This window comes from Sylvia atricapilla, chromosome 20 (genome assembly GCF_009819655.1).
Source record: "Sylvia atricapilla isolate bSylAtr1 chromosome 20, bSylAtr1.pri, whole genome shotgun sequence".
Lineage (NCBI taxonomy): Eukaryota > Metazoa > Chordata > Aves > Passeriformes > Sylviidae > Sylvia > Sylvia atricapilla.
In genome coordinates this window covers 3,551,384-3,574,899 of record NC_089159.1, presented here as the reverse complement: position 1 = coordinate 3,574,899, position 23,516 = coordinate 3,551,384, and the positions used below count along the sequence as shown (strand labels likewise).

Here is a 23,516-nt window from a genome sequence, read left to right as displayed (position 1 = left end):
TGTGACTTTGGTCCTTCTGGCTACTAGCAGTTATGTACATTAGGTAATTTTCCATGTGTTTGCTACATCTTGGATTTCATGCAACAAGTGCAGCGCTGTGATAAGTATTTAAAAGCAGCAGATACATGTTAGGCACTTCTCCAACCGTTTTTGTTCTTGGTCCAACTTTTCCAGATCAACCAGCCAGATGACAGGTCCTCAAAATTGCATCCATTTCCTTGAGGATCACCAGGTGCCCTCCAAGCATGCCATGGGTATTTTAAGCAAGGTGTTAATAAGACTTATTTCCTAGGCAGATTGCTGCTCCAGGTTTATATATGCATTAGCACAAATTATTTTCCCCTTGGTAACTTCTAGTTTTCTCTACATATTATTTGATCCTTATTAAATTTAAGTCCGTGGTTGAGGATTGCAGGAGTCTGAGGAAGTATGAACAAGACTTTCAAGGTGATCTGCTTGTGAGTTTGTGTTCCTTATTACCATTGCTGTAATGAATGAACAGGTGCCTCATAGAATGAGAAGTAGCACAAGGAGCAGTTTTTCATTTTTCTAAGATTGCATGGCAGATAAAGAGCACCTATTGGTTTGTTTCCTTTCCCAAACCACTTGCATTTGGTCTTTCCTCACTTCCACTTTCTCTTCCCTGCCAAACCAGGTGGAGCACAGGGAATGTGCAGTTTCTCAGTCATGCACAAAGCACTTCCAGGCTTGCCAGAGAGAGGAAGAAATTGGATGACATAGATGGAATTCTCTTTTGTTTGATTTCCTTCCTCTCATTGCTGCTGTCATGAACATGTGAAAATTACCTCTAGCAAAACACTTAAGCTGAGATATAATCTGCCAAGGGAATTTGGGCATACAGTACCTGCTTAAAATAACAATAAATTAGACAGTTGGATGCCTTATTCTCAGTGCAGCTTTGAAAGTCTCTGGCTTTAAGTATAATTACAAATAAGATTTAAACGATGTCATTATTTACACAAGCTCACGATGAGTCATGAATCGCATCTTTCTAAATTAATAAAAAAAGATTAATTTTCTCTTGTTTTCACTTCCATCATCCCTAATACCTTGCGGGGGAGAGCCTATGGAGTAAACTGCTTCTGGGGCAAACCATCCCAGCGTGGGGGCTGGTGAGGAATGCTGCAGCTCCCTTGGCAGGGTGCATCCCTCCTGGGGGCACCTGGCTGCCTGCTCAGACCTGCACAGGGATTTATCTGCTGGCGTTGGGTGGCACTCACGGCGGGATGTTGGACTGACTTGAAAGCGCCCTCACAACTTGGCTTTGGCCTGTTTGGAAACAGCTCTTTGTGCCGGGGCAGCTCACCTGTCTGTCTTGTCAGTCCTTGTGGATTTCCCTGCCGCCCTTATGTGCTCCAACATGTCCAGTGGGACCTGGATCTGCACCACGCTGGGTTCTGCACCTCTCTCCACAGGCAACTCCTCCTTCAGCACGGAGGGGCTGGGGTCAGCAGTGCTCAGCAGGTGCTGTGCAGCCCAGCAAACCCCTCGTGCACCGTGAGGGTGCTTGGAGCCAGCCACGGTGCCAGTGTCAGGAGCAGGATTGGCGCTGTCCGACACGAAAGAAAGACTCCAAATATTTCAGAAGGCAAAGAGCATAGAAAAAAGGCTTTTTTGGTCTAATTCTTACTACTTTTTATAAGGTGTTCAGATACAGACTTACCATGGTTGGTGAATAGGAACCACACCTCTCTAAAACCATTGGTTAAACCAGAGAAACAGCAAAACACCACCTGGAGAAGGATTGTTTTGAGAAAGGAGAGTTGTTTGCCAAGATGGTTTTGAGAATAAGCTTTCTTGAGAAAGTTTTCCTTGGGAAGAAGTTAGCAGCTGTTAGCAGGCTAAAATCTCTCAGACCCAGAAATATCAGGCCCACACAGGATAAAGTCTGTGGGACACACCACTCTTAGGCAAGACCTTCAGCCTGCTCTCCACATCCGTGCTCCACAGCAGGATGCTTGACATAGAGGTTCTTATAGCCAATATCACTTTATCTGATGGTATCAATTTCGGTGCCCAGAGTTTGCATTACTTCCCGAATCCTCATTTACTGTAAATTTACTGACCACACAAGTATTTTGCAATACTGTGCATTGCCTTCAATACCCAAACAGCACTGAGGCTGGTTTTCCCTTTTGCTTCAGACTGGCACTGGTTTTATTTCCTCCTCTCTATATTATGCAGCATTCTAATGGGCATACAACTCAGGTGCTTTATTTTCTGCTTCATGTGTAACTCGAGAATAAATGGACAAAAGGATTGACATGTTTCCTGAAAGAAGTGCCTTTGACACCAGTGACTGAAGTGCAGGACCAGTGTGTGGATTACTGACTGTCTGGATTTGGGACTGAAATGCCTTTTACTTTTGAAATTGATCTTTTCTTTTACTTCTCTCCATGAGAAAGGAAGTTGACAGGACACCAACAGACTTCTTCATCAAAACTCTGCCTTTTGTGTTTCATTTGGTGGCTAAGAATGTTCTTCCTGACCCTTATGTCTTCAGCTGTTTACATATTTCTGTGCAAAAGAAGGGTGTGGGTAGGCAGGGAAAGATTCTGTTTGCTTTATTTCAGTGTTAGTCCCTTGTGTGTAGCACCTGGGACTGATCTTGATTATCTCTGAAGATTTAACAGCTTTCTACTTCTTACATAACATCCTGAGACACGGAATGGGAGTTAGAGACTACCCTAAAAGCCAACCACCACCAAAGTTATGTGGTGTTTATCTTCCTAAATGACTGAGAGTGTTGATTAACAGGAGAGAGACTTGTAAGAGACAAGGGATAAATCACACATTCCCGAGTTTATAGATGCAGTGGAATAATACTGCTGGTTTGCTTCTGTATGGACAGGAGGAGCTGCTGTGGCTGACTCTGGACCTGCAGATGGCTGTTCTGAAACAGAAAAGTCACTATGGCAGAGAATGAGGAATAAAAAATAAAAGAATTTCAGCAATTCTAGTAAATGGAGACATGAATTGCAATGGAAGCTGTTTCTTTTAGACAGAGAGTGTTTTGTAAGTTGGTTTCTCTCTGGACTATTCATTATTCCCCTTCTCCCTGTTTTAATCCATTGGCAATTTCAGCCACCCTTGGAGGAAGACTTCTTCAGAATACAATACTGCTGGAGGGTTCATAGACATTTGGAGCCAGGGAAAGGAAGGAGTCCCTGTAACATGAGCTTAATGTTTATGACATGTGAAAGAAACCACAAAGGCAAAAGATTTTGAATATCCACCACCTCTGAAAAAGCTTGGAGATTACTGTCTCGAGCATAAAGCCATAGAAGAACAGCCATCATTATTTCTACTTTTAGGAAACAACCTTTTGCTGTAAACTTGCTGTGATCTGGCTTGTGGGACCTTGCCAAGGCTTTCTTTGAAAAAGATGTGGGCTTCTCTGAGCCCTGAACTGTGGTTAACTCCTGATCTAGTGATTAGCTGTCCTGACTCCAAGGTGCACCTGTCATTAAGGAATTAATGCACATTTCATGAGCAGAAGCTGAACAAATTAGAGCCTTTTGCTGTTTATAGTTAAGGGGTGAAACTCCTTCTTTAGCTGTATTGCAGTGTCTCCTGAAACAAGTGGAGGCCATGTCCTTCATTTCTTCTACTGCATTGTTAATTATCTCAAATTAAGGTGTAGGTGACTCGCTGACAGCAATTTCCAAAAATCTGACTCTTGAGAAATGAAGGGTTCAATACCACCCTCTTTTTTTAAAACCTGAAAACTTTCTATGCAAGGTGAAAGCAAGGAGTTTGTGTGTCCTGGAAAGAAAGTGCAATTATTAATTTTTTCCCAGGTTCCTGTACTCATCTATTTTTTAAGGAAGTCATTACTGATTACCCCAAGGGATAGTTCATGAAATTTGATATCACAATGAAGTTAGAGTTGGAATTGTATTTGTCATTGGGTGATGCTGAATTTAAGTTTGGCATTTATTGAGAGGCTGCAGCGTGTCCAGAGAATGGCAGCAGAGCTGGGGCTGGGTCTGGAGAGTGAATCATATGAGGAACGTCTGAGGGAGCTGGAAAGGGGCTGAGCCTGGAGAAAAGGGGCTCAGGGGGGACCTTGTGGCTGTGCACAAGCCCCTGACAGGAGGGGACAGCCGGGGGGGTCGGGCTGTGCTCCAGGGAACAGGGACAGGAGGAGAGGGAATGGCCTCAGACTGGGCCAGGGGAGCTTCAGGGTGGACATCAGCAGGAATTTCCCCATGGAAAGGGAGCTCAGGCCTTGGCAGTGCCCAGGGAGCTTTGGAGTGCCCATCCCTGGAGATGTCCAAGGAACAACTAGAGGTGGCACTCAGTGCTCTGTGCTGGGTGACAAGGTGGGAATGAGGCACAGCTTGGATTCCATGGTCTGGGACATCTTTTCCATCCTCAGTGACTCTGGGGTCTCAGGGACACTTGCAGCATGCTGCAGGAGGAACAGGGAGTGATCTCTGGCAGAGGAGGAAGGAGCTCCAGGGCAGAGCAGCCCAGGCTGAGGCTTGGGGAAATGCTCAGGTCTCTTTCTGGGCTGTGCTGCTCAGTTAGATGTCAGCTCAGATGTATCACTGAGCCTTTCCCTGAGTCCCTTTCCCCAGGGAAAGATACTAACCTAAATGAGAAATACTTGGTAAGTACCCAGACAAAATCACTGTAGAAAAGATGTTTCCATTCGTACAAGTTTTTTGTTAAATACTCAAGTGCTTGTTAATATCATTTCAATGTAATGTTTCCCACTATGACTATGCTCACCATGGTGTGTTTAGCCACAGGAAATGTTTCCTTTTCTTCAATCCTGGTCTTTCCTTCAGAGTGGTAGTAAACTTTTGGTTCCTTGTTTAGCCTCACAGTAACATCACAAGGCAGGCCTGTCATAACAGACAGTGGTTGTTGTGAAATCAGACCTTCAATCAAAGGCTTTAAGTCTGCAATCTGAGAAGCTCAGCAGCCTTTATCACCTACCCATCATCTACAAATAAAATTTGAACATGGAAAGTGATTAAAATGGGTCTGCTTTACCAACAGAGAAATAAAAGCTGGCCTAAATCAGACAGACTCTCCACTAATAACAACAACAATGTTCCTGTCTGGTTTTTATTTGGGATGCACATCTTATAATTAATTTTCCTTCTCCTAATTTCTCTTTCATCTGGGGCTCTTCCAAGCACTTCATGAGAACATAATAACCAAGCCCAAGTGTATCTGTGACACACATGATTATTGTTATTATCTTCATTAGGCTAATGCACACTCTGAAATTCTGCATGATCAAGTACCCAAGGTTAAATAGTGATGTAGTGTCAGGATTGAGAACAGAGCAGCCCTGTCTCCTAATTCAGGGCTGAGTTCAGGTTTTGCTTTGTCAGAGGAGTGTGCCTCACTGTCCTGTTACTGCAGCCCTTCTCATGGAGGTCCTGTGGCAGTGCAGCTTGGCAAATCAAAAACCTTGCTGTGAACAGTGTCTTGTCTCCAGAAACTGCTGTAACTTGCACTGAATAAAACAGTGTATTAAAAAACCAGGACAAGCCCTTTTTGTGCTGTGAGGACTTCCTGGTCTCACTGTGGCCACATGCCCACAGCACTGACTCCTTGCAGCTCTGGAGAAGCCCTCTCTGTCATGCTTATTTTGGTGTGCCCTATTCTCGTCTGAGTACACTCATGCAGGTATCAGGTTTTGTCCACGGATTTTTGCTGTATCAGCTATGGACCTATTGTAGAACATAGCAAATTCTTTATTAGTTCATTTTAAGAAGCTACACTGAGGCATTTAAATATCTCCTGTGATAACTCCAAAGCTGGTTTCTTTTCTCTAATAGTGCTGTGGGTTCCTTAACAAGCTTTTGTGTCCTACACAGATCTTTAAATGCCTGTTTGCTCTTAACTAATTACCTGTACAAAGCCACTCGCTTTGTCAATGAAATGAATTTAAAGACACTCTGCTTCGAATAACTAATGGACAGTTGGGCAGAATACTCAGTTGTGAACTGGCACAGCTTGACCAGGACCCAGAATGAAATAAAAACACTGAGTATGTTTCTGTGGGAGATAAATGTGTGTGAGGAGTGTCGCATTGCTTTGTGCTCGGGGAAAGGTGTCTTAGTCTGTAGGAGATGGAGCAGGTAGTGGCAGGAGGGCATTTCCACTCCTACATAAATTTAAAAATGCCCATGGTTAGAGCTCTGCAGTGGCTGCTTTAAACTCTTGTGGCAGAAGGCTCAAGGTGGTTCCAGGAACCAACATGGGCAATGTGTAGGAATGTACCCCCATTCAGCTTCATCTGTGGGAAAAACATCCCCCTCATAACATGTGGGGATAAAACAGCACCTTTTGATTTATTTACATCATGCAGGTAGTAGGATTCCTGCAGATCAGTGCACCTGTGATGAGACAGTTCCCCAAATGAATACCAGAGTGGAGAGAAAGAACAGGAGGAAGGGAATGTTGGGTATGAGAAGCTGCTGTAGGGGTCATAGTGCCCTCTGGATCAGGGTGGGTGAGGGGACCCCAAAAGTCCTAATTACGGTGCTCTAGATAGAACAGGGAAAAGAGGTGGATGAAAGGAAGCCATCGTGTTACAGTGGCCTTGGAGCAGCTTTAGCCTCCCTTCTTATCCTCTCTCTTATGAACACAGGCTAAAAGAATTGGGCTTGTTCAGCCTGAAGAAGATCAGGCTCAGGGGAGACCTCAGAGCCCCTTCCGGTGCCTAAAGGGGCTCCAAGAGAGCTGAAGAGGGACTTTGGACAAGGGCTTGGAGTGCCAGGACAAGGGGGAATGGCTTCCCACTGCCAGAGGACAGGGATAGATGGGATACTGGGAAGGAATTCTCAGCTGTGAGGGTGGGCAGCCCCTGGCACAGGCTGCCCAGAGAAACAGTGGCTGCCCCATCCCTGGCAGTGTTCAAGGCCAGGTTGGACGGGGCTTGGAGCAACCTGGGATAGTGGAAGGTGTCCCTGCCCATGGCAGGGGTTCAGAACAAGATGAGATTTAACATCCATTCCAACCTAAACCATTCCACAATTCTTTATGTAGGATGACAGATTCATGAACCTGCCTGCCATGTTCAGCAGCAGAGTCTCAGGGGTGTTTAAAGCATATGTTTAAGAATAAAGGCTGTTCTGGGGTTACTAAAGTTAGGGTAAGTATTTTTGTCTGAGTCCAAAAGCTTCTTCATCTGGAACTTTAAACAAGGTTTAGGTAGCTACTTGAAATAGTAGGGCTTTGGGTTCTTTTACAGATTTCCTGTTGTCTTAAAAGTGGGTGGCAGCATCCAGTTTGTATCACAGTTTTATCCAGGTTTTAATCTGTGGAGGAGATGCTTTAGAAAATTGCAGCTTTTCCTGCTTGTGCACTTAAAGCCTCATGAACCTGTCCAGATCTAGGTCTCAGAGGGAGATTTGTGTAGTGGACACTCACATTGCACAGCCACTTGTGAAAACCAGTGTGCAGGAGCACTGAAGGTGTGCTCTTAGACCCCTGTACATGAAGTTGATGACAAGAGCTCTCTTTGTTAGTTCAGGACCATGACAGTGGATGTTTCATTCTTTGAAATCTGGCAGTTGTGCACTGCAGAAACCTGCCTGGAATGTGCCTGACATTCCCTGATGGGCTGCTTTGCTCCTGGCTGCTGCTCTTCTGCAGATCTCTCTGTACATGGTACCTCTGCATCTGGCATCTCTCTTGCATTTTGTAAAACATTCTTGGTGGTAAAAAAAGATTAAGAAGCCCCTTACAATTACATACAATATACCAATGTGCCCTGGACAGCTTGTGATGTTCTGAAATAGCTCCGAGGCATTGCCAAGCAGAAGCAAAATGCAAATGAGAGATGAGATGCAGTCACTTGGAAGTATGTCCAATCTGAGTGCACATTTCTACAGATTTGATAGAAATCTTCTTAACTGGAGAAATTAGCTGTCATCTGCTGTAAATCATCAGTCACTAATTAGCCCAGTTGTTCATTCAGTCTCCTGTCACAGAAATGTGCATGGCTGTAGGAGAAAAGGAAGGGGGTAAAAACCCCTCACTTGCTAGAGTGTGGAACTAGAGAACATTGAGGCTTTCTTCCTTTCACCTTCACAACCTTGAAATTTGCATTTTTTGGTCTCTCTGATTTTTTTTAGTTTACCAGTTTGAATTTAATTTTATTATTGTGAAATAATATCCACGAGCTCCAGAGACACAGCTGCTTGTACACAGAAGTGCATGTAATAGCCCAGGCTTTTTGGTGGGATTTGTATTCCCAACCTGTCTGAAAACCTCAAATCCATCAGGTGGTGTGTCAAAAGGTGTAACAGAGCAAGTTGTCATGGTCTGTGTGAGTGAGGTGGCTGCAAAGTGTCCTTGCACAGACTTGGGTTTAGAACTGTTACCCTCATGCCATGCCCACTGTTCAGTGCTGGTAAAATATTTGCATGCACTTTGACTGGTTCCAAGTGATCAATACCCGTCTATTTACTTGATAAAGTAGTATCAGGCATCCAGTGGAATATGGTAATATGCTTCAAATGTGTTCGATTAAAATATATACTTTTATAAAAGTAAAGGCATCAAACTGATTCTGAGAACAAGAGCCCAATCATTATGTATTGTCTCTAGAACTCATAAATGCCTCTTTCTTGATTTTATCTAGTCAGAAATCTATGAGGTTAGAACTGTGAAGTCCATAACCACATCCATACAAAGCCAGCAAAAATCTCCAAAATCTCTCCAAAAAGAGATTTTGTAGATACTTATTTTAATTTCCTTGCAATTTGTGGCTCATGCCAGTTTCCTGACTCATCGTCACCCTGGTATGGTGATAAGCCAAGTTTTCCAATAAGGAAAGCAAGGGAGCAGTGAGTCACTGACTGAATTCATATGCACTTGATTTGCTCTATCATTATCCATACTGGTTTTATTTATTTTAATTAGTTCATATACAAAGTCTCTGAGATATGTTTCACTGCATGAATTAGCTCAACTTGTTAGTCTTGTCTAAAGATTAGAAAGGCAGAAGACAAGTAGAGCTTTTGGTGGCAGGCCCAATTTTTTCTGCTACAGAGTCCACGAGGAGAATGTGAATTGGGGGAGTATCTGACTTTTCTGAGATTTGAATGACTGAAATAATAACATTATTTTTTAAGGCTCTCCTCTTTGATGTAAAAATCTGGTGAGGCTGTTGCTTAGATCTGAAATATCCCAAGAGTAGTTTTTTCCTCTGGTAAAGATTGTGTTTCATTCTGTGTTTGTATGAGATTAAAAACCCCAGAAATTGGGTCTAAACTGAGTCCTGAGCCAGAGATGCTGGCTGTGGGAGAAAGGTCTGGCCAGCATTGTCTGAAAGCTGTTAATGATTCCTATCCTTTCAGATGACTAATATAAACCTCAGCTACTACTTCAGTTTCTGTTGATTTTTCAGATTTGTAAGAGCTTCTGATTTTTCCCATTCCACATAAAGGAACTGCTCCAAGTCTCAATGAATAAGTTTGCTTTTAAGTTCAGGTCTAGGTGCCAATTCATTTTAGTCTGTCCTTTGAGCCAAATCCTGTCACTTATCTGTAGGTGAAGTTTTCCCTTGGCTGCTGGGAGCTGCCAGGCTGATTGAGATAGGCCAAGCAGGAGTCTGCAAGGGAGATGAGGCAGGGGTGAAATTAGGGATCTCCCTGTAGGGAGCCGTGTCCCAGGTGGAGAGGAGAGTGAAGTGACACTGTTTCTCCTCAGATCTGGCCCATGTCATTTTTAAGTCTCACTGCCGAGAGCTGTTGTTGCAATGGGTCATACATGGAAAATCACCCGTGTTTTGGAATTTATTTAAGCTCTTTGTTTCATGCTGGCCGAGTATCCCGTGTTCCCTATTTGACAAGGACATCCTTCCCAGCCACAGTCCTGGGAACAGACATACACTGTAATTAAGGAGATGAAGGATTTGATTAGGGTGTGGGTTTACCAATGAGGCACCCAGCATTTGGCAGCCATGGTTGCATTGCAACCCCTATTTGTTTTGTTTTGGTTTTTGTTTAAATCCCAGCAGGACTGGCTGTCCTGCGCTGCCTTCCCTTAGACGCCCTGACCCTGTGTTAATGATGCCTTGTGCTAATTGATTCTACACCTGATGAACTTTTTTATCTCCTCCCAGTCTTGCAGGCAATTTTGTGCTCAGACTTTGCATACCACATTACAGTGGAGTTTGAGCTGTGCCAGAGAAACCATCATTTATTACTGCCAGAGTAAGAAGTTGCTTTTTTAATATACTTCTTCTCTATGTCCTTGATTAATCGCATTCCTTTTTTTTTTTTTTTTTTTTCTGATGCTTAATTACTTGTTACATGCTATGCAGGTAAGCCAGTAGTAGCCTTTGGGAATGGAGGAATAAATGAACAGCTCAGATACTTCCCCACTGATACTATAATAATGACAAAAACACTGAATGGAAAAAGTGGGTGTGACAGGTGGTGTGAGTCTCCGAGGATAACATTGGTTTTGATTCAGAATAGGAATGTCACCTCAGACAGGCATTTCTGTTCCATTTCCCAAGCAGTAGTGTGTGCTTTGCAGAGCTCACAGCACCTGTCCTTCCAAAATCCCACTGCAAATGCTGCTTGGAGTGAGCAGCAATTCCTCTGCTGTGCCCTGGCAGTCCAACACCATCCTCTGAGACAAGCCTCCACCTCATCACCTTCTGCAGGTGGTGGGAGGCTCCCAGTGCCTGGGAAGGCTTTGAACTCTCATGCCTCTATGGGGTTTTGTTAGGAAATGCCTGGGGCTTTGTCAGGGGAGGTTTTTGCTGGGTATCAGGAGAACCTTCTTCCCCCAGAGGGTGCTGGCACTGCCCAGGCTCCCCAGGGAATGGTCACGGCCCCAAGGCTGCCAGAGCTCCAGGAGCATTTGGACAATGCTCCCAGGCACATGTGATTGTTGAGGTGTCCTGAGCAGGGCCAGGAGTTGGACTGGATGATTCTTTATGGGTTCCTTCCAGTTCAGGATATTCTGTGATTTTAAAGCAACTGTCTCGTGTTCTGTGAATGACATCAGGAGCCTGGCTCACTCTAATCTTCAGCTCAAGCTGCTGTGATTGTCTCTTCCCAGCACTGTACTTTATTACACAGGGAAACCCCTTCCTAAGTACGCTGCTGTGGGTGTTGGCAGTTGCTTTTCAGTGCTTTCTAGGTCACAAGTTTCATGCATTCCAGTGCGAGCAGATCTTAGGAAACCCTTGTTTTGATTTGTCTAATTGCTGGGTTTGTTTTGTTTGTTTCTTTTTAATCCTGCAGCATTATTTCGAAACCAAAGACTGTTTCACCGGTGTATATTGTCATGTCATGCAACAGTGGAAACTAGTTTTGCAGAAAGAAAGTCGGTGTTTATGTCCTAAGGAAGCTCCTGTCAGTGTTTTCAAGCCAGATGTGACCAGGCATTTATCAGTCCTTGAAGAGCAGGCAGGGAATCCTTTCATGGCAATCCAAAGAAGGTAGTACTGCATTTATATTCTAGACTTGCTCATTCTGGCAGCAGTGGGAATTTATCTTGAGGTACAAATATCAGTAGGGCTACCATGGTGGTTTTCTGCAGCTGAATATTTAAATGGAGCCCAAATTGTGACGCTGGTGTTTAATAGCTGGTGGGTGGCTGAGCTGAAGCAGCTCGTTTGAAGCTCAGGGATCTCTGTGTGAACTGCTGCTACACCTTGGGGTTGCACTGAAGATGTAATCACAGAGACTTCAGAATAAACTTCTCTCCACCTAATCTTTTCACATGTCTCTGAAGAGACAGGTGTGTTGCACCACTCCTCTGCCTCCTTAATGCTTTATTTGAAGGAGGTTGAATATGGCTGCAGGCATGAGGAAGAGCCTGATGTGAGGAAGGTGGTTTGTGTCTTTAATGGATTGAAGGCCAGGGCTTGGCTATCCCTGCTTAGCTCCCTCCTCCTGAGAAAGTTGGTCCTGAAGTACCAGGGACCACAGTCTGGGAAGAAAATGTCTTTATAAGGAAGAGAGGTAGGTAGCAAGAGGTAATAGAAGAAACAGGATTGTCAGTACAGAGCCTGTGCTGGCTCTCAGGGAGTTGAGAGTGTGAATCTGGTTCCCTGAAGAGAGATGCAGACCTGCAGTGGGGCAGGAGGGAGGCTGCCATGGGCACTCATCCTGTACCCTGCAGAAAACCATGTGCTGTTCCTTTCAACCACCGTCATTTTTCCCCATTAAAAAGACCTTTTAAAGTGAACATGCTTTCTTAAGTAGTTATGTTGGCCAGTGGTGCTGCAGCACACACACAGTATTTACAGAATGTGAGCTGCAAACCTGTGCCTTGACTTCTGTAGCTCTGCACTCTGTGCACAGGCCAACTCTAAATTTTGTACCTGCTTTGGAAGCAGTTTGGAAGCAAATCGTGATGTTTTGTTTTGGTGACTGGAAAATGGGGCTGTCCCAGGGAAGTTCTAATGTATTTTTGCTTTGAAACTGTCATTTCACTGTGGTTTAGCTTATGGATACTGTTTCTTAATGTGGCAATATATATACAGGCAGCAGCCCACTTTAGTGAAGAGCCCACATAGAATCCTACAGCTTTTGATTTGTTGTAGCTCAGATCAGGGACACAAAAGCTATCTTGGCAAGCAGTGTGCCTCATGCCTCATCTGTACCTCCTACCTCTCTGTTTGAAGTGTGAACTGCACGCTTCCAGGAAAACCTGGCTTTCCCAAAGTATTTCCCCTAAAACAGAGATAACCCGGGCCATTAAATGTGCATTTGCATTCCAAAAGCCTCAGAATCAGGTCTTTTGCAATCACTGTTTGTGAAATGGTGATTAAAAATATCAGTAGTACCCTAGAAACCTTCTGACCCGTGAGTGGATGAGGTCAGGCATATCCCTCTGTATCTGTAGCACTCCATGACCTTTTACCCTCCAAACTGCTCCTAAAAGTTCTCTTCATGCCCAGTGCCCACAAAAGTCTGATGGCTTGGTCTCTGTCAAGGTACTTAGGCATTAGGCCTGGTAAAAGTCCCCTAGAGATGGCTGCAGTAACCGGCTTTTGCTCTTCTCTCTGGGTTCCCAGTAAATCCTGTCCCTGTGCCCATCTTGATCAGCACTCCTGGCTGGCTGCTGCCTGTGTTTCATCTCACTGAGTTCCAAATCTACATCAGCATTAACAGCATCTGGTTCAGCTGCTGAGATGCTTTGGGAGATTGACACCGTGTTTCCTGTGTGTTTGCTCAGTCCTGAAAATACAGAATGTGCTTAAGAAATAATAGGGGGGAGCACACTGGGTGCCACGTAGTCATACAGACATCCCAAATGGCCAGGAGCCCTCCAGAGAGGTTCTCAGGAACACTGGTGCCTGCTGGCTGCTCTTGGCTGTTTTGAGATCCTCCTGGGTCATAGGTGTGAGCTTTAATCCAAGAAAGGCCTTGCCAACCACGTGTGGTGGCCTCACTTTTTTATTACATCAGGTGCTGTGAGACACAGCACTGCAAGCAGCGTGGTCAGTGTCTGGAGCCTGGCTCCAGCTCTCTCCCTTCCCATCATCGAGAAGCAGAAGGGAAAGTCAAAAGCTCTATCATTTTCCTGTATTCTCCCCTGGTCTATCATTGCTTAATTGCATCCCTAAATCTTATTAAATTCTGGGGTGAGTCATTGCCACAGTGAGATGGAAACAGAGCAGGGTGAATTGAAGAGAGGAGGAGTGTCTTCCCAGGTGAGTGGCTGAGCAGGAAAACTCCCACAGCAGAGAACAACTATCACTTCACAGGTGCATTGCATCATCTACCTGCTGTTGCCTCTAATTTAATGCTCTAAACCCAAATCAAAACACCTGTAGTCCAAAGAGAATATAAAATAACTTGGAGTAGAAAAATCCATGCCAATTAGACATGCAGATCTCTCTTAATCATCTGAGACCTTCTTCCAAGATTACACAGGACTTATAATTGTGGTTCTACATTGTCCTGTTGCATTGGCTCTCCACAGAACCCACTTTCCTCTCCACCACCAGGATAAAATTGTAGGATTAATCCAAGTGTCTGCAGGTCTGTGTCCTAAATGTATTTCATTTGTGGCTACAGGAAGTTGAGCTTGTAAAACTCATTATGGTCTGTAGGACTGCAAACCCACTGTCACTGGACAAATAACTTGTCACAAACTGGAAACTCTCCTCTGCTTTTTTTGTAGGCACCATTATATTCCCCTCTGCTTTGTGTTCTGGTTTCTGATGCAAATCCATGAAAGTCTGTTTTCCATCACATTCCAGGCTCCTGCTTCTCATAACTTTTAGAAGTTTAATGTGCCTCTTTGGCATTCTGTCACAGCTGGGAATATGCTCCTGAAGGCAAGGAACCACCTTTTAGGGTGCTGGATGGTGCTCTCAACATGTGTGTTCATGGAATATATTCCATCTAGTCCAACCCCCTGCTCAGCTGCAAGCAATGAGTAGATATTTCATTTTTGTACAGCACAACTGAGTGATGATAGGAGAGCGCAAGAAAATAGTGTACTCTGTATTTGCTCCCTATTCCACATTGCTCTTGAGGATGTTGATGAGTACATTGTCCCTAAATTTGGGGACAGTACTGGAGCACAGAGCTCAGAGCTGGTTAAGCTCAGTGAGGTTTTTGAAGTTGGTTTGCATGAGAAACATTTTTCTTGTAGAAAGGTGGAACACCAAGGGGAGCAGGTAAGTCAGTTACACCATGGAGGGGTTTGCTAGGCAAATGCTAATTTATTTTTGTTCATCAGCTGGTGCCTGATGAACAGTTGTTAATGGAGCAAACAAGGGAAGCACAGTCAAGAAATTCCAGGGCACTTTGTAAATGGAGTTGAATCTTCCAAGAGGAAGCAAAGAAACTCCTGTTGTAGTAGACAGCAATGTTCCAAAGGAAAAGAAAGGCCAGGGGAACACTGTGTAAGGAGGGATGTAATCAGGCACTTAGTACTTCATAAAATTATAAAATCACAGAATAACTGAGGTGAGAAGTGACCTCTGGAGATCATCTAATCCAAGCCCCCTGCTAAAAGCACGGTCAGCTAGAGCAGGTTGCACAGGACTGTGTCCTGTTGGGTTTTGAGTATCTCCAGGGATGGGGAGCCCACAACCTCTCTGAACATCCATGCCTGACCTCCCTCACAGCAAAAAATTCATTTTCTTATATTTAAGTGGAATTTCCTGGATTTGTTTGCCTCTTTAACTGAGCACTAATGTGAAGAGCCTGGCTCTGCATCTCCCCCCTTTCTATCAGTAATGACATACATTAATGAGGTTCACACTCTTCCCACCCTCAGCCTTCTTGTTTGGGGCTAAACAGTCTGATGAGTGAGTAGGGAAGTGGGAGTTGTTGCAGGAGATTGAACAAATGTTTCTGGGCAGATATTGAGGCCTAAACCCCACCTGAATTCTGTCCTCAGTAAATGGTGATGTACAAGCAGTACAGAACAGCTCAAACGAGCTTTCTTGCCTTTTCTTTCCTTCTCTCCATCTTCTTCTTTTCCTTTAGTATCTTTAATTTATGACTGTTCCCTTGGCATTGTCCCAGATGTCTTCTGGGAATAGTTATCTCTGGGTCTTTTATCTCTCTGTCATTTAGTGTGATCTTGGCAGGTCTAAAAGCTAGGACATTTATGGTGAGTGATTCAGGTTGGTGCTCAGTTAATTTCTGTAACCTGCAGAGATGAGAATGATGACTTTGGAAAAAGCCTTGGATCAGAATTTGAGCTGGAGGTGAACTTCTGTGGACGTTCAGTGTGGTTAGAGAATGGTCATCTTGTTTTTAATAAAGAAACTTGCACATCCTCAGGTTTGGGGAAGACTGTAGTCTAAACAAGGAAGTCCCAGATCTAAACAGAGCGACAGCCTCTATTCCAGACTCAGGAGGTCAGATGCTCTGACTTCCAGATAACTCCAGATAACTCTGGTTATTTAGACCACTGACAAATATTCAGGCCTATGGATCTGCATCTGAGACCACTGGACCATGTACAGGGGGCCAACCTGTGTGCTCCCAAATGAGTTATTCAAACTCTGCTGTGGGTTTTCCTGTTGGTTTGTTGGTTACAAAAACATGGCTGTCCCATATTCCTGATGTTATGTGTGTCAAAATGTTTGGTACAAAATTTTTTCATCTAGTTAGATGTGTAAATACTTCAAAACCTGTTAATTTTGCTTGTGCCAATTAATATCTTGGGGTTTAAGGAAGACAGAAGATTTGGGTTCGTTCTGCTTGTTAGTTGCTTTAAATCTGAGCATTTGGTCACTTATCCACCTTTATTAAGTTATTTTAAATATATTTGTTATATTTACTTTGAAATTAAAACTGCCCAGAACCAGTTGTATATGAAACCTTTCATCATTGCCAATCTGTCATTGGCAAATCTCAGCAGAGATTTGTTAAAACTTGTCTTGGATTCAATCTGTCTGTCCTGTCAAACCATTTAAGCACCTTAGGTGCAGAATCAGTTTCCCTCTATTTCTGTGAAATAACAGAACTAAGAGGTCTGGATTATGCAAAAAAACACACAAAAAGAAAAGCTTGATCTTATTTAAGTAGAAAGGAAGGACCAGTTTCCATTAATGAGGATTTAATTCCCAGGCTCATTGCATGATGTTACATCTGCCCACCTCTGCTTTTATTGTAGTAGCCCAAAATTACTGAGTGTGCATAATATAGGGAAAAAAAAGTACAACCTCTATGTGTTTAAACTGGAATTTGAAGCTTTGCTGGTGGGTGACAAAAGGTTTGAGTTGAAGGCACTGAGCATATTCTCTGTTTTCCTTGCAGGTGTGTTACTGGACATCCAGCAGCACTTTGGAGTCAAGGACAGTGGGGCTGGCTTGTTACAGACAGGTAAGAAAGGGTTTCTTCTCTCTCTGCTCTCTGTGGCATTCCATTTGTCCAGTGGGTGCCTACAGATTTCTTCATTATGATGCATGGGCACACTGGTTGTGAAATCTACTCTTAGAAGGGTAAATAAATACACTCCTACTGGGAAGCTAAATGAATATGAGGGTTTTTTTGGCCTTGATTTGCTGTTGGGCAGGAGATTGGATCTCAGAATGACTTGAGTATAGAATGGACTAAAAGGAAACAAACCTAATTATTTTATTTACAAGAACTACATTCAAACAGGAGATAGTTACTTCCCCTAGGTCAGAAAACTCATGATAACACAACAGCAGGACCCTGTTCATTTCTTTATGTTGGTGATAAGTGTGATGTATTTTGCCCTTCAAGTGCTTGACAGAGAATCTGCTGACTGGGCAGTCCCTGGGAGCATGGTGTGACGTGAAAATGTAAAACTCACCAGGGCAAGAACCTGAGGATGAAGGCTGTAGGCAAGGCTAACAATCCATGAGAACTCATGGATTAACAATAGCCCACACAGAATTCTCGTGCTGTTAGCTTCCAACATTTCTCTTGCTGTGTAAGGAAGGATTATTGCAATTCTGATGTCCTGTTAAAGGACCAGGCATTTCCATGTCTCAAACATCTTCAGGCAGAGCTGAACAACCCCAGGAGAAGCCCAACTCCTCTGGGCTCTAGTCCTGAGGTGGCTCAGAGCAGGGCCTGTATCCCTGGGCTGCACAGGATGACACTGAGTACCAGTCTCATGTAGTCATGACAGCATATTTGGTCCTCATGGAGAGCTGAAAGGAGCAGCAGTATTTTTAGTAGTACAGCATTTTTAAGAAATGCAGTATTTTAAGAAAACAGTCTGGTTTGAAAACCTCCTGCAGAGCTATTAACTAAAGTCACGGATTTGCGGTGCTGTGGCTGTCTTGTCACTGTCATCTGTCTGAGGGAACCTCACTGGAACAATTATGTCTCTGAAAAAGTGAGAATTCAGTTAGGTGTTGAAATAGTGTGCCAGCAAGACATGTTTCCCCATGCTGTCACAGTGGGCACCAAACACCTGTCAGGAGCTTGTCTGTGAAATTGTGGCCAACACTGAATTGTATAAAATCATTCATTCTTTATGATCACACTAAAGGTGAGACTATTCTGGAGCTCCATCAATTGGTCTTTGATTTCAAACTGTGTGAAGCACTGCAATATCCCCTCCTTTTTTATTTCCTGCAGCCAATGCCACAGCAGGGTCCTCATCTGTGGTTGCAGCTTCTTGGTAATGTTGTAATACAAACAATTAATTACAGTTTGTATTAAATGGTTAAAAAATGCTGCCCTTGTGGGACAGCAGAGCTCAGCTCAGCTGATGTGAGCAGCATGTGTCCAGAACAGAAGGTTTCAGCTTTACAAGTGTCATTGATTATAAGTAGCATCAATCAGTTATGCCCAAAATGGCACTGGTTGTCTGTCAGATTTTTTTCTACAGCAATTATTTGTATTTATTTATTGTACTCAGAGGAGCAGGTCCTCAGTTTATCATTAGACACTAAGTGCTTTCGAGAAAATATTCTGGTGGAAAAGGACATTTGCCAAAGCATGTATTTAATCTTCATCCTTCTGAAGGTTATTCATTGACAGCCAGTAAAAGCTAACTTCAACAGGATATTCATTTGTTAATTGCAAGATATGTTATTTATTTCTCTAGCAAACACACAGGGCATCTGAAAACAGCATCACTGAGATATTGCAGGATTGCTCTTGTGTGTGTCAGGTTTTCTAACAGGTATTTGTGGCTTTAAGAAAAGCAGTGTTTTCTCTTGGGTATTTTTGCTGATCTGAAAACTGAGGGCTTGTCTTTGCTTCTTCAGTATAGATAACAATGTACTAATCACAGTGCTATCAGAGGAAAAGAGTGCTCAGAAAATAAAACACCATTTCACGTAAATAAGGGTAAAGGCACATAACTGAAAGCTTATTAATTCTATTACTCCAGGTCACCAAGTTTCTGTGTTGGCAGGTGGTCCACAGCCCAGGTATCCTTAATCTTGGTTCAATAAAAGATGCTGCCCTAAACCACCACAAACACTTCTTCTAATCTTTTGTATTTTCTCTAAATCTGACTTCTCAATGTTAAAATTAAGGGAAATGGTGCAGGGTGTAAAAGCACTTGCCCAGGGTTGCAGAATGAGCCTGGAGCAAAGCTGGGGCCAGGCCTGGTGTCTCCACTCTTCTGCCTTAACCCTGAACTGTTCTTTGCCAGTGGAGACACAAATATTGTTTGCTTCCCATGAGATGGTCCTGCAAACTAATTGAGTGATGTGAGACGAAAGACTGTTCATCCTGATTATGTCCCCTGAATAAAGAGTGGATTAGTCCTCAAGTTGTTAATCCTACATCTAAATCAGTCCTAAATTAATTTACAATGTTAATGAGGGGGAGGGAAATGTAGTATTTGCTGGCAGTTCATATCACTCATCAAAAAGGCAATAAACCAAAAAACCTTTAAAAAATTTAAAAAGCCGTTTAACTGAGAAACAAGGTTGCACAAATTTTTAGGAGGAAATGGTTCTGAAAATCCAAAAAGAAATTGGGGGAAAAAAAATCCAGCAGGGGTAATGGTTGGCCCAGTGTTCATCCCACACCCCACTCTTTGCAGGCACAGCTGATCTGGTATCTCTGTCTCTCCAACCTCTTGCAAGCCAATTCACACTCAGCTTCTGATACTCTCTGGAAAGCAAAGCTGACTTGCTCCTTAGGAACTGCAGACACAAATGGAATTTTTGTCTTCTTTCATATTAATCCTGACATTCAAGCTGTTCTTTAACCAAGACATAATGCAAACTGGTTAGAGGGACACTGTAGCTCCGTGTGCAGAAAAATCAGAGGACAATCCAGCCTCATTCATAATGGAAAGAAGCAGACCATGGTAGTCTCTATAGCAAGGATCCTGTGACAGCAGAGGACACGCTGACAGATGGAGCACAACTGCTGCTTGCTCAGTAGCATTCTAGAGTAGCACACATAAAACTGTGGTGATTTGAGCTTCACTTATCTCCAGATGATGCTGTAATTGTGTGTTGATGTTCTTTTTAAAGCACTGCATATGCAGTTGTGTAAATGTTGGTTTAGCTCATCCTCCCACAGGTCTGCATCCAAGCTTTCTTGTGCTTTTTAGTTCTTACTGGCTGCTTTTCCCAGCCAGAGAAAGGATAAACCTGGCTGAACTCAGAAGGTGGTAGAGCGTCTTTGTGCCTGCTTTTGTGTACAGCTGTAGTCAGTCAATACATTCATAAACCAAACCACACAAAAAGTCTTATCTATGTGTGGAGTTAGGTAGGAGCAGCTACAGAACTACAGTCCACTAGGAACACAAAGAATAAGAAGGTGGACAACTGCATTTGTAGAACTGCTTCAAAATAGTGTTATCCTTCCATATACACTGTACCATGGGAGTAATGCCCCAGTGCTCTACTCTGGTTTTGACTTGATTTTTTTTCCCCTTCTTTCTTCAATTTTTGTGCTTTATTGCTCTGTCTGCTGTCTGTGCCTTTGAATTTATTTTGCTTTTGTGTTTCTTGCCACTGTCTCTGTAGCCCACAAGAGCTCTAATAATAGCAGTGGCTGGCTTGTGATACAGTTTGTTGTCCAAAGATCTCAGGAGGTTTTATATTGGCTGACCCTTACAGATGGGGAAACCAACAAAGCCAAATGGGAAAAATTACCTGCCCAAAGGGGCACAGCAGGTCTGAGGCAGAGCCAGGATGAGAACTACAGTTCCTGAACACGCAGCATTAGTGTTACAAATTAATTAATTCATGAGGTTAATGCTTAGACCCAGAGATTTGGTCCTTATTACTGGGCACCTGAATCCTCCAACCCAGACAGCTCCAGCTCAGGGACCTCTGCAGGTGGAAACTGCAATCCTTATTGCAAGGATTCCATGGAAATACAGAGGGGAAAAGTGTCTGTCTTCAGGAAGAGCATAGAGATGTCATTAGAGGACACCCTGGTAGGCAAAAGTGGGTAGTGTAAGGTCACAAGCCAGGAAATGTAAGGAGGTGAGAGATCTGCAAGGACTCATTAAAGGTGAATAATCATAGATAACTGGGGCTCTGAAGGAACTTGTCTTTCCTCGTGTGCAGAGAGATGGGCATTCCCCCAGATGCCTCTCAGCCCCTGGTTTCTCTGAAAGCCAAGCAATGCCAGGTACTTTTCTAAGTTTTGTTGTGAGCTCACTTTTCCTGTGAGGGTCAATTCCATCTACAATCTCTGTTCATTTGAGAAGTGGAACTTTTATCTACCTGTGCTGCCCTATATCTTGAACTGACATAGTGTAACCTTGCTGTGGTTTACAAGCTTGCAAATACACAGTCACTCTGGTGTGCTGTGGTTGTTCCCACCAAGCTATAAATACATGCTCTGAGAAGGGGTCTCGACACAGTGGATGCAGCATAATGGTGGGATAAATCAGACTGGATGAATTCAGTTCCCTTTGACTCCCATCTTCTTATCATTGGCTTATGATGGCAGCTCCAACATTTTTATTTATTCCGTGCACAGAACACATCCTCCAGGTGCTACCCCTGACTATATGTATATTATGTAAGTTACAGGTGCTGCTTGTCTCTTTTCTACCATCTGCTTCTCCTTAAATGGACACTGCCTTTCTCCTCAGCTGTGCTCTGCAGAACTGAACTACATCTTCACATTTTGCTTCCTACTGCACCTACTTAACTGTTCTTCTTGCTAGAAGAGAGAAAATCATAATCTAAACACTTTCTATTTTTTATTTCAAGTTCTTGGGCTTTCCTTTTGGGTGAATGGCTTCCTGCACCCAAGCACTTCCCAAGGAGGTGGTTCCTCAGGTGTCCAAGCCAGGAGGTGAGATAGAATGCTTACAGAATGCTTTGTGCTTGCTCTTATGACTGCAAATGGTTTGGTCCACCATGTCCTACCCATCACCTTCTCCCCTGCTTCCAACAGCACTAAGCATTCTTAAGTCCAGGTTACTTCTGTGGCATTCTGGTGCTCAAAATGGCAGGACAAGGTGAAGCTGTCCTTCTGCCAGCAGATCCTCTAAGTCCTTTCAACAATGAGCAAAACCTTTCTCTCCATTTCCCCCTCCATACCTGACTCTGTCCTTTTCTCAGACATTTTTCCACCTTCTCTAGGATGCTGCTGATGTAAGGATTAAGCAAGGTCAGTTTAAGCAATGGAGAGAAAGAGAACAGGGCTCATTCAATATGAACCTTGATTAATGTTGTGACAAGGGTTGGTCTTATTTTACTGCATTGAGTTGACATAGTACAGAGCTTGATTATTTCTCACCTAAGTTCTTTACAAGTTCAGACAGTCCTTTTTTCCTGTGTGCTAGAAAGCTGTCTGATATCCTGAGAAGTCACAGCAGTCTGAGGGTCTGATTCATGAAAGCAGTTAAACCTATTTGGAAATGCCTCTGCAATCAAGAATGAAAGTATTGTCTTGAATCAGTGAGCAGGTTAGAGGTAAACGTCTTTGTGCTCTTGCCCAGTCCCCACGCACCAAGGACTGAATATAAAAATGCCATTTACAGCCCGTGTTCTCACTGAACAGCCCTGGATTGCAAAGTAAATATTCTTAGGGGGGGGATAGAATAGTCAGGGTGGGAAGGGAAGGTGTCCTTGCTTCCTGCTGAGAGGAGAGAAGTGCTTCAGCTGGTGTTGTATTTTGTCTTTCTGTTCATGTCAGCAAGTGAACGCAGGCTACTAGAACAGGGAAACTCTCCAGACTGCCTTGTCTTCATTAATATCTTCACTTTATGACACTGCATGGCCAGTAGCACAAGGTAACCATTCATTTCCCCATCCTGTCTTTCTGCTTTGCACAAGGGAAGTTTGTCCTCAATATTGGCCTTTCAGGTACTTGGGCTGAGTGTTGTGAGGGAAACTTGTGCTGCCTGTGGCACATCTGTTCTAACAGTAGAAATTGGCCTATTTTCCTTCAGGCTGGAGTTCAGGCACCTCTTGCCAAGGTTGTCTTCACTTCTGTAATTTATTATAATAATGAGGGGAAAGATTTCCCACAGATTTTAGAGAAGTAGTTATTATTGCTCCCAAAGTCCCCACATCTTTTAACACAGACTGTCCATCCCTTCCATATGTTCCTCAGACCTCAGAATTTGATTCAAGCACTGTATAGTGTAAGACAGGATTTTTGTTGGTATTGTGCAATATTTTCAAACAACATTTTGCTCTTAGCACCAGCAGTGCAGTCCCATGTATCTGGTATCTGCACTGTTTTGTGCACAAATAGTTCAGACGGGCTGGTCTGCCCCTCTTGACTTTTTTCACCATAGCTGTAATTATGGAAGAAGGAGATGAACATTTACATTATCAATTATTATGTATTTAATGGCTATCAGTTGCTGGAAGGGGGAAGCATGGACTTATATTCAAACACCTTATAAGTAGGTTACTTTCTTTCCTCCCCTTCTTCAGGCACTAAAAGCATTTGGTAGTAAGTGGAAAATCTGCTTATCTTTAATTCTTGCTTTCACTGTGCCTATAAGTTTAATTTTCAAGTGTGGTGACCAGGGGGGTGTTTGTGTGTGGTCTCAGTATGGTCTCAGTTGCTGTTGATACATCTTGGGCCCAATGTAAAGGGAAGTGTTAGCTCAGAAGGGAAGGGGGGTTTTTGCCCTCACCTTTAGTGAAGTTGGATCAG

The 23,516-nt window shown here is 43.5% G+C and overlaps 1 protein-coding gene across 1 annotated transcript in view; it reads left to right on the top strand.

The window, feature by feature from the left end:
* The window catches only part of LOC136369997 (sphingosine-1-phosphate transporter SPNS2-like), a 134,176-nt gene that overhangs the window by 20,436 nt on the left and 90,224 nt on the right, over window positions 1-23,516 (top strand). Inside the window, exon 2 of the mRNA XM_066333172.1 lies at window positions 16,749-16,814. Coding sequence (XP_066189269.1) covers window positions 16,749-16,814 — 66 coding nt within the window. The remainder of the gene's footprint in view (window positions 1-16,748; window positions 16,815-23,516) is intronic.